Here is a 21,993-nt window from a genome sequence, read left to right on the forward strand (position 1 = left end):
AAGGCGATAGGAAAGTTGGAAGCCGGTCAAAGAAGTCCGAGGACGGAGGAGAACACAGCGAGAGGTTCACGATGCCAGCACTCACTCCTGGAGCATTTGTTGGAGTTTCTCGGAAGATTTCAAAATGAATGACTCTGCAGCCCGCGATATCTGACGCTAGCGTAGCTTTCACTGACTGGTTTGCCTTTCGCGGCCTGTCCCTGCCAGCGAGCAAAAGGAAAGTGCCAACTGGCTCTTTGTCCTCGACTGCCATGGCCATGTCTACCAGCGAGGGACTTCCTCCTTGCAGCAAGCAGCAACAGCATCTTCTCTCCTCTCACAACTCCACCGGCCACCGAGCAAATAGCGCCGTCCCCAAACGCACGTGCATTCAGCACCACTCGCACCCTCAATCGAACCACCCAGATCTCCAAGCCTGTGGAGATTTAATAGTGAACGCCCTGACAGCCGCCATCATCTTCCGACCCGTCGGGAAGAACGCCAGCTTTTGGTCGCCTCAAAGGACTCTATGACCGCGTTCTTTTTGATTTTCCCGCTGCCCGACGCGTTCGGGTAAACTTCGAGAGCAACACGGTTGCAGTTGATACCGACCCCACTACCGATCCAACCGCCATCGAGACTATCTGCGAGATCAGTCTTGTCTAAGCAACTCAATCTTAACACCTGTGTCGGCATGATCTTCGAAGTTGGTGCATTCAATCTCTTCGAAAACTCAGCTGCGCCAACATCGCCTCACCAGTGCCGCTTATTTAGGGTGTTCACCGAGGCAAAAAAACGACCCAAACCTACGCTGTAACCAGCAGCCCTCCTGTCATCCTCCTCTATAAGCAAAGACACCCAGTTCGCACACGCCAGCCGCAGCCCCTAAAGTCTTTCCGGAGCGTCCGCTACAGGCATGCGACTGCACCTGCTTGAGAGACGAACAATGCGTGCGCTGCGGCATCAAGCACTCTTCTAGACCATGCGCAGCTAAATAAATACGCTGCATCATCTGAAACGGAAATCATTCGACAACCGAGCCATGGTGTCCGTCCTGGCAGCTCCAGCACAAATTAGTGATCATAGCCTCATATGATGGCACGAAGACTCGCCGTCAAGGCTTGGAACTATCCCGCACCGTGGTGAACACCTGCAGCAAGCGGGGCTGTGTGGTAGTCGTGAAGGGTGTCTCGTTCCGTAACGCTCTTGCTGGTGGCAATCACACCATCTCGGCAGCCACCTTTCCACCACTTCTATGCATGCCGGCTCCGGTGTACCTTTTACCGGTGCCAGCGACCCCAACTCGGCAACCACCCTTGCGTCCCCTGTGTGCACACCGGCTCTGAAGGACGAGCCGAAGGAGGGCGTATGGGCCGCACTAGCTTCGACCTTATGGACTGGGCTCACACTCATGATGCCAAAATCCGAAGCTCAGAGTATGATTGCTGCCACCCAGCTCAGTCACGCTACCATCGCATCTTTGGATTATTTATCTGAAGTAACGCTACCAACGAGACCAACTGGACTTGCATTCTGAAAAGCCATATGGCTCTTCGTTTTTCTGCCAGTGTTAATCCGTGCGCATCAAGCTGCTCCTGCCATTATGTGCGGCTTTCCCAGTCGACTGTGCGTTGAGTGTTTTGGGGCCCGGGCTGAAGGAGGTGGACTGAATGATTCCCACTTCATTTTTTCCTATGCTCTAATCTTGATTTTTCTTCGTTTATTCCCATCACCCCGTCTCCTGTGTCGTGCTGTGGAGGTGTGCTTCAATACGTGAAAAAGAGGTACGGTGCGGCACTTTTTTCTGTTTTCCCTCATTCAAAGCCACTTCGCTGTTTCTGCGCCTTGATTGGTCTCCATCGCTGTAGCCCTTGGGGAGGCGCAAGTTTTTAGATGTGCTGGTATTTTTCTTTTTTGCTCGCGCCATTTTTTACCGGGGCTCCGCGCAGCAGACGTAGCGAACATTCAGTGCCCTTTCTCTTTGGCAATGGTAGCTAACGCTACGCCCTGCGCTTGCACCTATAACCAGGGGGTGGAGTTTCCCTATACATATAAAGTGCACTCTCGCGTACTGGTGCGCAGCGGCAGCGCCATTTTTACCACTGGCGGTTGTCACGCATCCTAATAAAAGTAACATACGGCCAAAAAACTTCTCTCATGACGTCATCGATGAGGTAACTAAATAGAGGGAAAGGAAGAAAAATTGAAAGGAGGAATGTAGCCGTTGAAGCCTTCCTTTCCCACTTAGCATGCAAGCGGAATGGGCTCGTGCCTTTTATCAGGTTCGCTGGCTTCTTGGGCGATGCGTCCGTTCGTAAATTTTTGTTATTCATATTTTTCCTTTTGCATATGTGTGTGTTGAGCTGGAAAAAGATTAAGCTGACTGATTGCTCAGTAGGACAGAACTCAATTGGCAAAAACAAATTCTCTTTATTTGCGCGTTTTGTATAAAACACAGAGACATACACGTAGTAGGAAAGTGTCAATCTACATAAATATTTTTAATTCACAACCTACATATATACATAGTGAGCAAGTATTGAACCCCGATTATGTGAACATGTGAGCGAATTATCAACAGTTCCGAGTAAGACAGGTCCTATTTTCTCAATAACGTTTGTTACGACGCCGTGCATAAATTTCCTACAGAACTTGCCTACCAATTGATACTGAAGTTCAGAGGTACGTAGAGGCTTGAAGTGATCAGAAGTTTTTCGAAAAAGAACGTCGCTCTGAACATGTTTTGGCGGTTTACTTGTTTTTGTCAGGTTGGCAACGTTGCCTTGACGAAAAAAAATTACTAGTCATAACGTTGGCTCCAGCGACATTTTCTGTAAATATGAATAAAAGCATTTAATGCAGCACGTGTGCTTGAGAGACACTATTAGAAGTAAAGACTCGCAAACTTTCCAACCATGGCTTCAAGAATTCCACGAGCAAGAAGCAGCTTAAACTTACTTGATATCACTTGAACTACACGCTAAATGTTAGAAATATTTTAGCTGAGTTAAATTTAAAAGTAGTTAAATTTATTTAGCTGAGTCAATGCAAAATGGTGCCTTTCAATAAACACATTTTCCCGACAGCAGCTTGGCTGCCATCTTCGTTTTGACTCAAGCGACACTGAAGCTTGTCTAGTCCGGCTCGCAGAGAACTTGGTTTAGTCAAGTACTCTCATGCAAAATGAAAAACTGCTCAAATAATTGGTCCACAATGTTGAGCTCACCTCTTGCCTTTCGGAAACGCTGGAAAACCTTCGCGGAACTATAAATCCCCGGTTTAGCACACTGCAGAGCCGCGGCAAAGATGTATTGCCTGATTTAGCCGTCTTCGACGAATGCATGGTTGAATCTTTTGATGTAGCTCATTGCAGCTTCCATTCTGTGCTCGCCATAAGTTGCTGTCTTTACCTTTCCCGTAGTTAGCACATCAGCTGAGTGCGAAAACTCAGGGCGATCCAACTTTTAATATTACTCAACAAGTGCAAAGAAGGAATGAAGGCAAGCGCTACGAACTCAAGTAAATAACTATTCGCGCATCGCCGAATTAAAAAAAAACAAGATATGATTGATTATTACGTGAGATTGAACGTCCCCAAACTACCATATGATTATAAATGAAGCCGTAGTGGAGGGCTCCTGAAATTTCGACCACCTGTGGTTCTTTACCGTGCACGCAAATCTGAGCACATGGGCCTACAACATTTCCGCCTCCATCGGAAATACAGCCGCCGCAGCCGGGATTCGATCCCCCGACCTGCGGGTTAGCAGCCGAGTACCTTAGCCACTAGAACACCGCGGCGGGGCGTGCCAATCAAGTATTCTACCACAGAACCACAAAATGTATCAAAACTATTTTTCAAATGCGTACTAGTGTTCGTGAAACGTCAATTGTGGTGGCAGTGCTAGCTATCCAATACTATAAACATTACCTACGTACTTCTTTGACGCAGCCGTCACGTTGGCTCAACGTCCATAGTAGTTAGGTGCCATGCGCTGAAGGTGATATATTTAAAGGTGTCCAGGGCTACCATGCTCGCGAGCACCAGCGCTTCTAATCAGCCTGTTGTTTCTGGTGTGGCTAATACTCATGTTCCTGTTGGCATTATTACGCAAGTGCAAACAGATCGTTATATGAATATGTGGAACACTTCCACATGTGTCTGTGCGTGCAACATTTATACATATGTTTAGCATGGTTCCACTACACATCACTCAATAGGAAATTACAGCACGGTCACCTTCCCTTTGCATGCTTCGCATAACGTCGATTTCCTAAGTACGTGTAATCTGCCAATTTTTTTTACTATTTGTTTATTCAAAAAGGACCCACAGACGCCAGCTGGAGTATTCTGTAAGGGGACAGGGGTTATAGAGAGCATGACAACATTAGATTAAGCATAACAACACAATGATACGTGTTGTAGTACATGAACCCCCCAAAAATGTTGTATAATTGTTAGCAACAGCCAACTGGACACTCGGCTAATAATCAAAATGCTAAGATGCTCATTTTCAACGCAACATCACATTGGAATACATAATTATCAATAGCTAGCGATGACGATTGTACAACATTTAGTAGAAGGTTGAAGACACTGGTAATAAAAAATTTGCACTAACTTCGTGACGAAACAGTACAGCATGATCAATATTGACAACACTGTCGGGAAGACCATTTCTTATTTCAAGCGCAACTGGTAATTCCGGTGAACTGGATGCCCCATTGCGTCTGAAAATACGTTTGCAGGAACGGCCATTGTGCAAACGGCGAGAAAAACGTATCTGCTGGGTGAGATGGAGCCTTGTCTCATGCTTACCTGATGCTCTTTTGTGAAATAGGCTGATGAAGGCGTTCTTTCTGCGGGAATGTAAAGACGGCATTGATAGTGATGATTTAATATCAGTGATACTGGAATGCCCGCTGTTCTCTTCAGTAAAAAAACGCGCGGCGTGGTTTAGAGGGGTTGGGGTTGATTAGATATATAGACCTGATTAGGTCCCTAACAAGGTGAATTGAAGTTTAGGGCAAAGGTCAGGTATGCTGGTGATTTGGTAGATGTTCAAGTGTCATGAAGGTTACGTTTGAGGTTGCCAAGAATGCCGGATGCCTGCGCTGAATATTTTTCGATATGTGTTTACCATAAGAGAGAGGAAGGAAGATGTATGCAAGAGTATGTATAAAGATTTGAGTCTTACATGATAGTTGTTAACAGTGTGAAAAACAAAGAAAATGATTGCTTGCGCATGAACGTCATTAGGTTGCATTTATCAGTATTAAGCGTAATTTTCCAGCATGAGCACCAAATAGTTCTCAGATCTAGATCTTCCTGAACAGCCAGTTAGTCTGATTAAGGTATTATCTTGCGCTAGATGATTAATTCATCTGCAAATAGTTGTATGTTAGAGGAGATACGCGATGGGAAGTCATTGATGTGAATTAAAAATAACAGGGAGCCCAAGACACTACCCTGAGGAACACCAGAGGTTATATCTGCTAGAACAGATGAGAATGAACTAGAAACGGTATACTGCTTGCAGAATGATAGACAGTTTCTGAGCCAGAATAAAGTCAAGAAGTCTGTAATCAGTAACGATAGTTTGGATATTAGAAGACAGTGCGGAACACCATCAAATGCTCTAGAGAAATTAAAGAATATGCAGTCTATGTCAAGGTGCTCACGCATGAACGTGAATAAATCATTAGTTAATTCCAATAGCTGGCTGTCGCATGGAAAGCCTTTTCTGAACCCATGTTAATTCCGATAACAAAATTGTTAGCTTGAAGGTTCTCAGCGATGTTAGATGTGATGACATATTCTAGCAATGCACGCGGCACACTAGTAAAATATGAAGTGAGAGATATGGTACCTTATTCCAGCTTAATCAAATTTAATCGAATCGGCCTAGTGGGACCATATATACGCTGTCACCCAAACGGCTAACCATCCTCAATACACTCAACATTGACTTGTTCAGAATTAGCTTATCCCGGAATTACTTGATACTACTTAATCTGAAAGAGCATAGCTTAGTCGGTTATAATTTACCTTATAACTATGCCATCTCATATTAGACCAGATTAGGGTGATGCAAAATAATCTCCACCAATCTTGCCTAATATCACTTGATAGGTACCTATAAGTATATATTGGTATCGACAAGTGTTATATTAGCTTGTCCTAATGCAATAAAGCTACGATATACTAGCTTAACTAGGCTTTTTCTAAGCATACCCTGATTTAATATGGTGACTCAATAGGTATCAATGAGTATTATCACTATTCATTTGAATCGACTATTGGTGAGTGTTTTGACTATGCTTATTTAGGAAGAGCTAAGGTTAACTTGTCTTCACCAATGCTATGTAAACTTTTCGGCAAGGTAGCCAAATCATCTATTCACTCCGCCCAGCTTAACGCAAAGGTTAACATTCTCTTCGCTAAAGCAACTTCACGCGGTGATTGTGTGTTGCAGCTATAGTGAAAGAACAAGGATTTCTTTGCCTGCATGCTTAATGCCAGCAAATAAAAAGTGTAGGACCACTTGCTAGACTAGCCAAAAACAAACCTCGCATATCTTGGTGCTGTTTGTCCGACGCTAGCGGCAGCGTTTTACTTGTGCTTCCCCCCTTTTTAACGCGATAGTGTTAGAGAGCTCCTGTCGCAGCAATTCCGCCGTCAACGTCGATACCATTGATTGTGAACAAAAAAATCGTCTGTGAGCGAAAAATTGAGAACGAAGAAAATAAAATAAAGAATACATTTTCGGTTCCAGTGCGAATTGAACCCGGCCCATTCACGTGACAAAATGTTCTACCACAAAGCCACGATGTTACTTGCAGAGGCTTTCGGAAAAGGGAAAAAAAACTACATAAATGCCATGTAATGGAAGGAGTCTCCTTAACGTATTTTGCTCGACGGGTGTCACGACGAGAACAAGCCTACTCGGCAATTTGTAGGCGCATTTGGTAGGCCATCAAAATACGCCGGAAAAGGTCGAGATAGGGCAGCCATAGCCACTAAAAACACACAGGAACTTTCAAACAGCTCTGAAAGTGCACATTTATGTCCCTCTAGCGGAAAACATATCGTGCATTTACAGAGGCGTAGAGGAGGCGTAGCGTTGATAAAGCAAACAGCAAACGCTAGATGATGTGATGCCAGCTGTGAGGCATTGTCAGACTCTTTATGGCAGAGGAAAGTGGCCACACTGCAAAGTCACTGCGTTATTATAAATGCGTCCCGCTGGCGCGCGCGTGCATTTGTGTGCTTGTGTGCGTGTGTGCGTGTGTTTGTGTTTTTAATAAGTCATATTATAAGTATGGAATTAGCGGTTCAAGGGCGCACTAGGGGCTGGATTACGCTATCGCGTTCAACTCTTAAAGGGGAAGGTCTGGTATTTTTTCGTTCGCTGCTACGGAGGAAGCGAAACATCCGCTAGCGTTTCGTGTGTGAACTAGTGCAGTGGCACATGGCAGCCTGTTATAGCAGCCAAAGAATGAACCTCAATACGTCAAGAACAACGTATTTACAGCGCCGCTCCCGCGCTAGCCTCTGAGCGCCGCCCGACTCTTTTGGGCAAATATGACGGCTATAGCCGGTGCGGAGTCTTTCAAAAGGTGTCTATATCCGGGAAGCGGAAGCGCATGGACGTCAAGGCACCCTAAGGCACGCAACTGATGCAAGAGTCGCTCTTTATCTGTTTGTGCAATTGACCAGTAGCACTGACAGATGGGCGAGTTCATGTGGGTTCATGGTTAAGAACGATGCAAAAAAATGAGAACCAAACTATGAAAACACCTGGGCGGGCACCAAAATTTGTTGTTCGACGTCAAACAGCAAGTGTTTGAAGCTCCGGATAGCACAGACGTCTTGATGAAACAAGAGCGCCTGCGAAAATCGTCACAATGTGTTTACTAACCAACTTTGTCGACAGAGAATGAGCCTTTTAAGTAATAGTGGTTAATCATATTAACACTAAAAGGTATAAAGCTCACATATCAGTTCACGCAAAAATAGCACAATGAATGAGTAACTGAAATTTGCAGTAATTTCCTTATCTTGAAATTACTTGTAATCTTTTCAGCATGGCGATTACATTCGCTCTTTTGCGACGACCACTTTTGTAAACATACTAAATATCAACGCAAACTGTAATGATGATGACGTCACGGTAAGTGCTGCAGTGTTAAGTCAAATGGAGATCTAGCACTTCAATGTGCCCGCGGAACTCTACCTCTTTCAACACCCCGTGAACATCAGTGTATGTCTTTCCACTTATGTTATCAAATGTATGAAGGGACTGGCAGTACATGGGTGAATATACGAAGGGAATAAAATCAAGCAGAAAGTACAATTCAAAATGACTGTCGTGATTGCTTCAGCCATGTCTAACTACGAATGTTTCGAAAGTCGCAACACGTGTGTATGCTAAACAATATAAATGACGCTGTTCAATGCTATTCGATTTGTAGACGAATACGACAGCCAAGACTTCAGCTATCAAATCGCGCGCAGTCAGGCAATTACGTAGTTGACTGCACCACCCTCCTTGAACATGTAGTTGTAGAAGAAGTCAATGGTTCTCTCACTGTGCCTCCTTTTTCTCTTTCCTCCAGTCGTTTGCTGGAAATGACGGCCCGCTTGGCAATGAAGCAGATGGGTTGTCTAACAATTTTTCTCAATGTCGGCAGGTATCCAACTGTTTCGTCGTCCTTGTGTGGAGCTACTTTCTCAGCTACGTACTCTCTATGGCCTGCGAACTTCCTGTGGCGCACCTGGAGAAGCTGGCATTTCTCCGGGGCATCAGGGAGGGCGGTGACACCACGGAAGAAGTACGGAAGCAGCATGAGGATCCCGGACAAGACAACGGTGATATACACGTTGTATGCATTGATGAAGGCATCTCAAAAGTTTCCCACGTGAATGACATTTCCTGCAAAGAGAACTGAAACCCAAAAGGTTGAATCATGTTACTGAATCTCGATATGTAAGTGCATCAAGTTTATCATTCGCTGGGTGCATGTTCAAGACCCTAGGTGGTCGAAATTTCTAGAGCCCATCATTACAGTGTCTCTCATAATCATATAGTGGTTTTTCAACATTTGACCACATACAGTTATTGTATTATTCATCATTCGTTTAATATTGAATAAATCAGCAGAGATCTTTCAACAATGAATCTCATTTCATTCCAATTTGTTACTTTAAAGACCCCGTTTGAAGGTATTACTTAAACGATTGTTGTTAACATAGTAGTGTAATAAAAGTGTGTGCTTGCGAACATTTACCGCGACTTTCCGTCATTTAGCCAATATTCAGCAATAGCTGACACTTGAAAATATGAGCATACAGTGGCCAGCATGGGCAAATATTTAAGCTATAGTTAGCAACTGCTAACCCTGCGATTACACACGGTAAATGTAATTGCCACAGGTCATCAAGGTATTACCGCGCCCACACATGTTACATAAATTTCTTGCTACTTCTTTCTGTGTGTTTCGTGTCATTTATCACGTTGTTTATTACGATGGTGAGAAACAACCGACTCAGGCAAGTGCAGTGTTTGAAACAGCGTTGCTGTATTACTGGTAGTACGCAGAGTGCAGCCTCACATGAAAGTACGAAGCAACAGAATGGGATACGATCGTTGATTGCGAACGTAAGTAATATCGCAGAATGATGCTTTATATCTTATTCACTGCAGGCACATATGTACTCATGTATACATTGTAAACAGTTTTGTCTTGTCCCAATAAAGTCGCTTGAAGTAAATAAACTCTCATTTTTCCCCACACTAACTTTCAAAATATTTTGACTTAACGAAGTTTCGCGTTCCTCAAAAGCCTCTCACTCGCATAATGTCACGAGTGAAATAAAGAGCTTCGGGCAAGGAATACCGCGTAGTCACAGAGGCGCAGGTCAGTGGTGCGACAAAAACAAGAAGGACTGACCGAGAGAGCGTGCTATCATAAATTACTTCTTCGTTCAATTCTCTTGAATGCGGGCTTCTGAACGCCGCAGTTCATGGCAACGTGGCATTATTTCCTCACTGAAAAAAAACCCTCACCCTGGTGCGTGCAAAAGTGGTAGTACATAACCAGAAAAAAACCAATGGTGCAAACTGTGGGCACATCGAGAAAGAAAAAAAAGCAACAACAAAGTGATAAGGCCACGGCATGGTCACACTAACGCCTGAAGTATAGCCTGGGCCGTACAATGTGAACAATTGCTGGACAGTGCTTTTGACTTCAGGAAGACATGGTTGCGGCTGGACGAACCTCATAGTTGACGTCACTCCCGCATTTCACCACTTTGTAGGGTCCAAAGTTGCGACTCGGGAGCGTTTCGGGCAACCCTTGACGGAAAACCAGAGTTCATACGCAAACTATATCTCCTAGATGGTATTCCACTTGTCGGTGGCAAAGATTGTAGTGGCATGTAACTGCAGTTTGATGTTGCGTGATGTGCAGGCGGGCGAAACGTCGAGCTTCTGCGGCACACTGAGTAAGCTGCTCAGCGTCAGGTGTGGGTAAACCGTCATAATCATGTGGCAACATAGCTTCTAGAATGGTCTGAAACCCACGTCCATAGACGAGATGGAATGATGTGAATCGTGTCGTTTCTTGAATGGCAGTGTTGTACGTGAATGTTATGTATGGTAGTACCTGATACCACGTATTGTGCGGAACGTTTACATGCATTGATAACATATCAGCGACGGTTTTGTTGATTCGCTCCGTCGATCCGTTCGTCTCTGGGTTAGATAGATATGTGGGGTTTAACGTCCCAAAACCACTATATGATTATGACAGACGCCGTAGTGAAGGGCTCCGGAAATTTCGACCACCTGGGGTTCTTTAACGTGCACCCAAATCTGAGCACACGGGCCTACAACATTTCCGCCTCCATCGGGAATGCAGCCGCCACAGCCGCGATTTGAACCCGCGACCTGCGGATCAGCAGCCGAGTACCTTAGCCACTAGACCACCGCGGTGGGGCTCGTCTCTGGGTTATACGTTGTCGTCTTCCGATGGCTCGTGAAGCTTAGTTTTAATACTTCGTATGTGAGCTGAGCCATGAAAGCTGTTCCTCTATCAGTGGCCACGCAAAACGGGGTGCCATAGCGAAGAATAATCTGGTCGATGAAAAATTGGGCAACATCGGGAGCTGTAGCTCGTTCGGGGTCTCTTGTCTCGGCGTATCTTGTTAGATGATCTATCGCTAGGACAATATACTTGTTGCCGGTAGATGACAGAGGGAATGGCCCCAGCATATCTATTCCTACTTCAACAGACGGCGCCCTTGGTGGTGTTATTGGTTGCAGCAGGCCTGCAGGCTTCAGTGGCTGAGATTAGTGGCATTGATATTCACGGCAGTTTTCGAAATACCGCTAGACGTACGTAGCAGCTTTCGGCCTGTAGTACACCTGTTGAGCTCTGGTGAGAATTCGCAAAGTACCGAGATGACTAGATGTGGGCTCGTCGTGGTAGGCTAGAAGAATGTCGTCTCGCGTGTCAGAAGAGGCCACTAGCAGCTATGCTTTTCCTTTGGCGTTCGCGTTTGCTTTGTACAAAACACAATTTCGTAGGCAGAACAAAGAGCGATCGCGAGAAAGGTGTCAAGGTATGAATGTGTTGTGTCCACCTAAATTTTCAATAATTTAGCGAATCGCGATGTCATCGTATTGTTGTACGATCAAGTTAGTTTCAGTGAGCGCTCCGAGGAAGCCGCTGTCAGCCTCATAGCGGGTATCGCAAACTGCAGTTGGTGCACAGGACAACGAATCAGCATCTTTGTGCTTGCGGCCTTATTAAAAGACGATGGTAAGGTCGAACTCTTGCAAAAGCAGACTCCATCTGGCCAGAGGCCCAGACGGGTCTCGTAAATTGGCTAACCAGCACAATGAAATATGATCGGTCACTGCTTTGAAGTGATGACCGTAAAGGTGAAGCCAGATTTTTATGGTAGCCCACACTCCTGCGAGAGACTCCTTCTCTGAGGTGGAATAGTTCAGCTCGGCGTGACACGGTACGGCTAACGTAAGCTGCTACTCGCTCGTTGCCTTCTTGATGTTAGACAAGCACAGCGCTAAGACCTATATTGCTCGCGTCGGTATGAACTTCGGAGGCAGCAACCTCGTCGAAGTGAGCAAGAACTAGGGTTGCCTGCATGCGGTCACGTAGTTCGATAAAAGTCATGTTCTGTTCCTAATTCCAGGCAAATAGTACGTCTTGTAGGGTGTGATAAGTCAGACGTTGAGCAATTTGAAAAAAAAAGTGGCGATGAAGCGACGATTGTAGGCGCAAAGGCCAAAGAGCCGATGTGCTGCTTTCTCGCCAAGGGAACCAGAAAGGAGGCTACGGTGGTTATCTTGTAGAGGTCAGGTCAAACACCGTGTGCGCTCACAACCTGATCAATAAATTTAAGTTCATTTTAGCCAAAGTGTCAATTTTCTGGCTTCGGCGTGAGGTTCCCAGAGCGGAGCGCTTACTTAACAACCTTCCGACGTTTTCGTTGTTTCTTGAAGGTGGCCGATAACCCGGCGATATCATCTAGATAGACTAGGCCGCTGTTCCACTTAAGACCAGTAAGAACAGTGCCCGCCATTTTTAGGAATGTCGTTTGTACGGAACACAGGCCGAAGGAGAACACCTTGAATTCATACAGATCATCTGGTGTAACAAAATCAATTTTTTTCTTGGTCTCTTTCTTGAACCTCAGGCTGCCGGTATCACCTTCTCAAGTCCATAGATGAAAGATACCTTGCCCGCCGTAGTAAGTTAGCGAAATAACGATGCGTGGCAGAGAATACACGTTTTCTTAACCACGCCATTCAGCTTTCTGTAGTCAACGAAGAAACGCAACTTTCCCTTCTTTTTCTTTACAAGAACGGCTGTCAATGACCATGGTCTGTTGGACGGCTGTCTAACACCATCCTGGAGCATTGAGGAGACTTGAGCATTGATCGCGTAACATTCTACGGCTAAATCTTGGTAGGGTTGTTCCTTTGTGGGCGATACATTGATGTGCATAATAATCCAGTGTTTCGTAAGGGGCTCTAAATGCACCTTTCAGGACGAACTGCAGTACTCATAGACTTAAAGCGTTAATGTCATGTTTTACATAAAACACCTTCGAGGAACCAATGGTGTGATGGGTTATCAAAGCATAAATGAGTAAGGCTCCATGTTTTCGGATGAATTTGAAAAGAAATGTGTTTTAAGCTTGCTGTAAAAATTAAACAATTCATACTTTTCCTATAAACTTCTAAATTAAAGGTAAATTTTCAACGCTCAAGGGGTAACCTCAATGCTGACAATTGTCAATTGAATGCAAGTGCACATCCATGAGTGGCAGCTACCTAGTAAAGTATTCCTGCATCTAAAACAAGCTTTATAGTGGCATACCCACATACCGCAGACCGTCCTAAACGGTTATTTGTCATACGTGTCTGTAGAAAAGGTTTCCACGACGTACGCGTCAAAACGTCATGACCAGTGTGCTTTTGAGTTCTGGACGCCACTGCAGCAAGCCGCTGAATTAACGATGCTTGGAAAGATAGGCGTGCCGCGAGTCTATCGAATGGGTGGCAGGATAGGAAAAACCTGCATCCCGAATCCGAAAGCCGGTGGGGAAGACCATGGTTCCCGGAATGCCGACGTATAGGGTTCAAGCCGCTTGGCGAAGAAAGGCACCCCACTGCATGGACGTAGCGATGGCCGGACACCGTGCTCACTGACCCATCTTGAGTATCGAATGTCTTTGTTTCGCTGTAGGAAAGCAATGTGAAAACTTGCAACGGGGACAACAGCTGCGGAAGTGGTGCAGGAAAGACGCAAGCAGAGTTTACCTCAAGTGCATGACGTTGACTCGGTTTGTCAACACGTTCCTTCGGCTTGTGCTCCGAAGGCTCCCAAGTGAATCTGCAGCAATCCTTCAGCTGTTGTTGATCAAGTTTCCTATTTGGACTCCAATACATATCAAATGTTGGCTGTTCTTCATGAGATAGATTGGGCTTTTTTACGGGTGAGAACTGAGGGACCAATTCTGTTGGTTGTTGCCCAGTGTGCCTATTTGTTTGTGTAACATGGTTTGCAAGTTGGTGTGTGATTTTATGTGATATCGTTAGGCAGTAAGAAACGTGTTTGTGTGTGCACAACATTTTCCACCCTTCTGGCCTAACTCACAATAAAAGCATTAAAAAAATGATGATAAATAACAGCGAGCCTGCCAGGATCAAGCTTCAACGATCAAGCTTCAGTTGATCAATATGTGAGGTTTAACGTTTCAAAACCACCGCAAGATTATTAAAGGCGCCACAGTGGAGGGCTCCAGAAATATCCAACACATGGGGGTTTTTACATTGCGTCCAAATCTGAGCACAGGGGCCTATAACATTTCCTCCTCTATCGAAAATGCAGCCGCCACAGCCGGGATTTATCCCGCGACCTGATGGTCAGCAACCGAATACGTTAGCAGCTAGACCACAGCGATGGGACAAAAAAACTGCAGTTTGTGCAATATAGGCGTTTATCATGAGTGGCCCAGTGGTGAAGCAATAATAGATTATAGGCCAAGCATAGTGTTACGCAGCAGTAATTTCCTGACGCCAAGACGAGAAAGTGGTAGAAGGGCGCGTAAGCGACAGCCTGTGGTAGGGGCGCACCATCATGTTCCTTGCGCCTCTCTAACTTCTCTCTCTTTCTAAATAAACCCATATCATTGTTACTATATTATAACAGCTTAGACTGTTTTATACTTAAAAGGGATGAAGTTAGTACTTAGATTACTGTACATTGCCACGCCCGTTTCTCTTTTACACTCATTTTTCATTCGAATTTTGCCCACAAAGCCTCTCTGGAATGCTGAGCACAAACAGTACCTCATTTTTCGAGAAGCTTCGTGATTACTGTAGTCGTTATGTTACAACTCCACGCAAGACATGATTATTTAAGAGCTTGCGAGCTTCCGAAATTATTTAAGAGCTTGCGCGAACAGCAGTGATAAGGCAGGAATATTCGACAGCACACGCAAAACTACTGATGCGTTTCACTGCTTGTCAGTGCAACGAAAGCTGACGCTCTGTTGGCGGCTATCAAACAGTGTCAGTCTGTTACTCTAATCAGACTTTTTCGTTTACCTGCCGAAAGTAAGGCTGAATGAACTGTTTCATCTGTGGTGCAATCTTGTAGGCATACCAAATTGTGAGTAGTCGTGAGGACGAGGGGAGGCAAATAGCCCATGAGGGAAGTGGTGGCCTGTGTCACAATTTCGACGTCAGCTTGGCGACCATATAGCAAGTTGAGAAGTGTTTCTCACATTTTTAGGAATGTGTAAGTATTATTGCTCATTACAAAACTATGTTGGAACTGTTGCCAATGATTGCGTATAAGCGGCTTTATGAAGGAAGATCATAGATTAGAAGAAAGAAGAAGACACGAGGGGTAGAAATAAACGTGAACGTTCTTGGTGTAGGGCTTGGTTTTTGAATACGTGACATAATTCTGGTGCCGAAAATCCCCCGGTCACGCCCTTCCAACAATTATACTTGACCCGCCGCGGTGGTCTAGTGGCTAAAGTACTCGGCTGCTCACCCGCAGGTCGAGGGTTCTAATCTCGGCTACGGCGGCTGCATTTGCGATGGAGACAAAAATGTTGTAGGCCTGTGGGCCCAAATTTGGGTGCACGTTAAAACCCCAGGTGGTTGATATCTCCGGAGCCTTTCACTACGGCGTCTCTCATGAATATATTGAGGTTTTGGGACGTTAAACCCCACATATATATCAACCAACACTTATACTGCACATGGCGTCATTGGAGTGGCTTCGCAAGAACCGTGACGTCGTCAGGAGCAGCATCACACGAACAGCCACGCTTCTGACTGACGAGCAGCAGCCCTCTGTTCCCGATGCCAGTCAGGTCGGCTCCTACGTTGCCTATCTCACTCAGAAGAACGCCGAACTTGTCGCCTTAAACAAAAAATCTTCGATGCGAGTGACTCACGTCAACTTCGAGAAACAGCTCGAAGTCGTGGAAAAGTACGACCGAAGGGTCTCTTACGCTGTGTGCAGAGCGCGTTTTTTTCATCCGAGAGGCCACAAATGAGGCAATAGTAATGAGTGCTGCGAGGTCAGTGGCCACATCACTGAACGCCGACGCCGGTAGTCCCAGCACTGCAGCCCAGAGCCAGGTCAGTGTCTCTTCTCGAGTAGCCAATGCGATTCTCAGTCAAGGAGTGATGCCGCGTCATCGTATCGAGGTCCTATCGACTCTAAATACCCCAACATTTTGCGTCGCAATTCGCGTTTGGCAGTCCTTCTAGGACCACTCAATGCCACGATTCACCTGAATGAAGACCTGTTACTGATCGTGAAGTTCAAGTACCTCGAGTCCTAATTGATCGGTGCAGCAAAGAGAGCAATCAATGACACCCGAATAATCGAAAACAATAACAACATTGCGATCAAGACCCTGACGATGCGATTTGGTCGCCACAACTTGCTTGTCATCGAGCACGTCGACCACCTGCTTGGCTTAGCACCAGTCAAGTCGACGGCAGACGTGGAGAAACTTTGCCTGCTCTACGACAAGGTCAACTTTCGAGTCTCCCCGTTGACTGGTTTGGGCGTCCCACTTGACCAGTACAACGTGGTTCTCAACCACGTCTTGATGATGTGTCGGCCGGTCGCTCTCGCGATTCTCTACTGCCAAAAAGTGGAGGAAGCGCCGCAAGAAACGTCCACCGTCGCGACACTCGAACAGAGACTCACCAAGCTGAAGAATCGCTCAATTTTCTGCGCATTCATATCAAGGTTCGAGAGCAAAGCAGACCAGAACAAACGGCGTCTGGTTTCTCGCGGTCGCGGCCTGAAGAGGTCGAACCTCCATTGGTACCGATGGGACATTTTTCTATGGCGTCCGCACTTGCTGCCGAATCTGTTACAGTTACGGAAGAGGTGGGCCCTTTATGTAGCAGTTGTCAGCACACCATCACGGAATGCAATGTTCAACTCTCGGCTGAAGAAAAACGGGCTCGGTGGCGCACTGCTCGCTGCTGCTACCGTTGCGACCCTCAAAACCACATGGCGCGTTTTGCCGACGTGCACGCAGCATCACCCGTAGTAAGTGCGACCGACGACACCTCACTATATTCTGTGAATTGTTCACACCGCCAGCCGACGACAGCAAACACAGCGAACATGGCGACAACGCGACGACAGTGAACAAAGGCGACGACCCGCACATTACTTGGCGAAGCACTAACACGCCCTCATCGACATGGGCCCCAAGCGTCCTGAGCGGAATCAACGCCGTTATTTTTAAACCAGGACGAGCTGGCACTGGGTGTGGGTCCCGAAAGCGTCTCGTGCGCATTCTTCTTGACAGTGGCAGCCACCGCTCATTCATCCGAGCAGATGTCTCAAAGGACCTCAGATGCCCGATTATTGGAACCTTAGAACATTCTTTGGCTACGTTCGGACACTCGAAGCCCCATGAAGTAAAATGCAGTCACAGGGTAGCCTTGACTCTATGAGTATAACGTAGGGACATAGCGATAACCGTGGAGGCCTTGGAGGTACCCGAAATGTGTGCAGTTACAAGCTCGCTACTCATTACTGAAGTTTTTCAACTTTTGCGCGACAATAACTATAATTGTGCAGACAACTTTCATCCGGACACGTGGCACCCGTAAGCGTCTTACTTGGTTCGTACGTCTACTGGAAGGACAGATAACTTGTCCAGTGGTCTTACGACCGTGTAAACCAAGTTTGGCTGAACAGTCCAGGGCACGATGGAACGCGACAGAAGTTCACCATCCACGAGGGTTTTATTCCTGCACTGTAGCACGAAGGTTGTTCTTGGCTGTGATCTTTCTGCAATCTGCCGTCTCGACGTCATGGGGGTCAAGGCACCTGCTGAGTAAAGACGCAAGGCTCCACCAGAACTTGAGGCATTTGCACGGAGCATCATCAAGTTTGACTCCTGCTACAAGATTGCACTAAAATCACAAGTTTTGGGTAGACATTCAGGCAACGATTATGGAAGATTGGGAGCAGGCTATCCAGAAGTGCAATAGGACTGGTTCAAGAAACGTTCTTAACTGTATAAGCATCTTGGCGAGACAATCACAGCGGCGTTTGGCAAAAACAGACAAGGCGATTGGAAGTACCACAGCCACAAGACGATGACTACTATGCGCCTTATCATGCAATCATTCACGAAAATGCTGTCACACCAAGGCTTCATGCTGTGTCTGGTGCCTCAACGCACGCGCAAGGTCATGCCTGCCTCATCAATGCCCTGCCCTGCTGAAGGGTTCAAAGCTCAACGCTGATGTTACGCAGTTGCTGCTCGTTTTACAGAGCCAAACAGTCGTCCAAGCATATTTTTGGTGGGAAGACTTGTCAGACCGAATGACCCGCTTGATAGGAAACCCATCGAGACGGTCATTTGTGCTACAGCCTGAACGCCGAATACCTCGCCGTTGAGAGCTGTGAAGGGTGCTTCTGTGTTGACATTACCGCACGTTCAGTGGTACAATAGCTCAATGGGGTGCTAAGTGCACCCATGGAGAGAACGCTATTGCGCAGATGTTTTAGGGTGGCTAGCTTCTGGAAAGGCAAGGAAAGCGCCTGATTCAGTTAGCATATATTGTGGGGGCAAGTCAGCGAGACAAGTGAGCTAGACTAGCGAGACTGCGTAGTGATCGCTTTGGCCCCTTGGAAAGATGTTTCCAATGGTTGCGCACAAGCGCAATCATGGAGGAAGATTATAGAAGAGAAGAAAGAAGAAGGAGGCATCAGGGGTCGAAATAAACATGGACGTTCTTAGCGTGGGTCTTGGATCTTGATATGCGACAGGTACTTCTTTTAAAACGTTGATTATGAAATGCGGTGGAATGCAAATGTGTCAAATGTGTACAAGTAAAGTGCAACTGTGTCAACAACGTGGAACAAGTTATACAAATATATGTAATATTGCACTAAAAATAATCAAATTCTAACAATCAATTCTGGGACAAAAACACTGCTCAGAGCCTTAGGAATAGAAAAAAATCCAAAATGTTGAATAAATGAACAAATAAATAAAAAAAGTAAAAAAAATGAGCAGTTGTGGCACAAACAATAGTACATGAGTATGAACAGGTGTAGATAATGATACACATATTATAACTATCAGGTATCCAGAAGGAAAGTGAGTAATGTGTTTTTAAAAAGAACCAATGATGAAGACTGCTTAACGTTAAGAGGAAGACTGTTGAAGGTTGTTAAGGACATGAAGCAACCGGAGTGTTTTCCGTAGTTAGTATGCATTAATGTCAATAATAAATCGTGCCCCGCCGCGCTGGTCTAGTGGCTAAAGTACTCAACTGCTGACACGCAGGTCGCGGGATCGAATCGCGGCTTCGGCGGCTGCGTTTCCGATGAAGGCGAAAACGTTGTAGGCCCGTGTGCTCAGATTGGGGTGCACATTAAAGAACCCCAGGTGGTCGAAAATTCCGGAGCCCTCTACTACGGCGTCTCTCATAATCATATGGTAATTTTGGGACGTTAAACCCCACATATCAATTAATCAATCAATAATAAATTGTTAGCTGCTAGTGTTGTTCGGTTGGTGTTGACTGAACAGCTTCTGGAAATGTATACACTGGAGGAGGGTCCTTCTTTAGCTTAGATAACACTATGCATAAATTGTATATACCAATCTGTCTTGTGAAATGATTATGTCATTATGAAGTATGTCAGACACACAGCAGCTGAATGAGCTGATTGTTAGCATACGGGTGGCTTCATTTTATAAATGCTGTAGTGGTGCTTTATGTGTACGATATGTGGTACCCCACGACGTGATGCAGTGGTTCAGGTGACTGCGAATAAAACAATAATACAGGGCTTGAAGAGAAGGTTTGCTGAAATAGTACCTAGCTCTTAATAAAATTTTATTACCAGGAGAAAATTTGCGCTTCAGACAGATGGGCGATGTGTTTTGTATACTTTAAGTTTGAATCTAGAGTAGCAACCAAAAAATAAACATTCATCAACTGCACTAATGACATGCAAATGTAGAATTACAGTGGGAAGAACATCTGTTGTTCTGTGACTGGTACGAAACAGCATAAAAGAGGACTTGGTGGGCTTAATTTCTAGAGGGGTTTAATTTTGTACATTTCCAGGCCACTGGCTTGCTGGCATCCAATAGTAGGGTGAAGGTCGTCGCAGAAGATGCGCACTGCTCGTTCCGAAAGACGAAAACATTGTCGGAACTTTATTTTAGTCGCGTATTCAAATGCATCGTTTACCATCGTCGGCTCTGCTCGGCTGCAGAATCCGCACAGGCACGACCAAAAAAACAAGGCAGAGAAAGGAAACGCCATGTTCTCAAAGTGCCCTGATACGGAAAAGGCGCGAAGTGCTTACTTTTCAATCTAATTCATGCCGTCTCGCAGTCATTTCGATCCATTCGTTTCGTTTCCGATGGTCTCCCCGACCCTTCTTTCGCTATAGTTCAAAAAACGGACCAAAACAGACTTGTGAGACCTTGGCTCTCGTGACATAGAACGACGCCGCATTTGTCACGGCTCAATTGAACAATTGCGCGCGACTCGATGGACAGAGTGTCTCCGCCTGAATTTGAAACGCGTACAAGATTGCACCACTGAACCTCTCGTCTGCTCCCTTCAGCCATTCCATGACCTGGTGACATCTGGTGGATGTATTTCCAGGCTTATGTACCGAACTCTTCCTTCTAGCCGTGAGGCAAGCCCACACCGTTAAGAGGACGTCGGCGCCAACGCTGAGCAGCAAGTCAGCCACAGGCAAAAATGCCTAGAACCAGAGTATTGGCTGCTTCCCGAAAACACTAGACGCCGACAAATGCCAACATAGGCTCCACAGACAATGACCGACAATCCGCAGACAGCACCGATTCTTCTCCGGCAGCCGAAGGTGCCTCTTATCTTGTGAGGATCACCGTTTGAAAACCCAGAAAGCTGCCTGAAGAAATATGACCAAGTCACAACCTTGAACAACTGGTACTCCAACTAAAAACTGCACCACGTCTACTTTTACCTACAAGACGCCGCAATCATAGTTGCAGAACGAAGAATCCATCTTACGAGCCTGAGATCTTTTTCAGACAAGGTTCCCGAGCACCCTCGAGAGCGCCGTCTACAATGAACATGCCGGCACTACGTTGAGGACACCTCTGCAACTCCCCATCGAAAACTTGAACATATTTATGAAAGAAATAAGCCCACTTTTTCTACACGCCAACACTAGTATGACCGAGAAGACCAGAGGGAGCTTCTTTATGAGGGATTTCAAGCGAGAACTCTTCGTCGTATTGATCAAGATCCCGACGAAGATGGTCGCCGAATTCACTTCGGTCGCATCAATAATTAGGAAGACGCTCGAGATGCGGATGCGGCAATACAACCGCAGCTTCTCGGCTACAAGCTACGCAGACATCCAAGCGCTATGAAGCACCGGCCTGCGTGAGACGATCGGAGCGATCTTGCAAGAATAGCTGCAAAAATTTTTACCTTCATGCCACCTCAATCGAATTCCATCGTGGACGTCGTACGCCACGAGATCCAGCGATTGCTGGGTGTTGCTCAGCTTCCAGAGCCACAGATACAAACCATGAGCTATCCTGCAGCAGCCCACCGTCATGCTCATCTTCCCCGCCCATGCCAAGACACCATATCGCCAAAGCTTTGCCACACCTACCGCCGCTTCGGCACTGACCAATGGGGTTACGTGGTTTCTACGTGAACGCACCGTGTTCATAGCCGGGAGAACGACCTCAACATATTGCCGACTTACTCGCTGTAGAGCAGTGAACACACCGACAACCTTCACGTTCACTGTCCCCAGGCCACTGCATGTCACCGCAACACCACTAGTACAATGGCCTTATACTGGGCCATTCCCCGAGCCCATATCCAGAAAACTAAAGATAGCAACCGATGGAGATGCGGTTGCTGTAAGGCGACTTACCGAAGATGCACT

The 21,993-nt window shown here is 46.0% G+C and overlaps 1 protein-coding gene across 1 annotated transcript in view; it reads left to right on the top strand.

Moving 5' to 3' along the window:
* Positions 1 to 9,265, top strand: part of LOC119161144 (nose resistant to fluoxetine protein 6) — a 111,106-nt gene extending 101,841 nt beyond the window's left edge. The window contains exon 16 of the mRNA XM_037413496.2: positions 8,674 to 9,265. Within this exon, the coding sequence (XP_037269393.1) occupies positions 8,674 to 8,931 (258 nt within the window). The 3' untranslated portion in view covers positions 8,932 to 9,265. The remainder of the gene's footprint in view (positions 1 to 8,673) is intronic.
* The last annotated feature ends 12,728 nt before the right edge of the window (positions 9,266 to 21,993 follow it).

This window comes from Rhipicephalus microplus, chromosome X, assembly GCF_043290135.1.
Source record: "Rhipicephalus microplus isolate Deutch F79 chromosome X, USDA_Rmic, whole genome shotgun sequence".
Taxonomy (NCBI): Eukaryota; Metazoa; Arthropoda; class Arachnida; order Ixodida; family Ixodidae; genus Rhipicephalus; species Rhipicephalus microplus.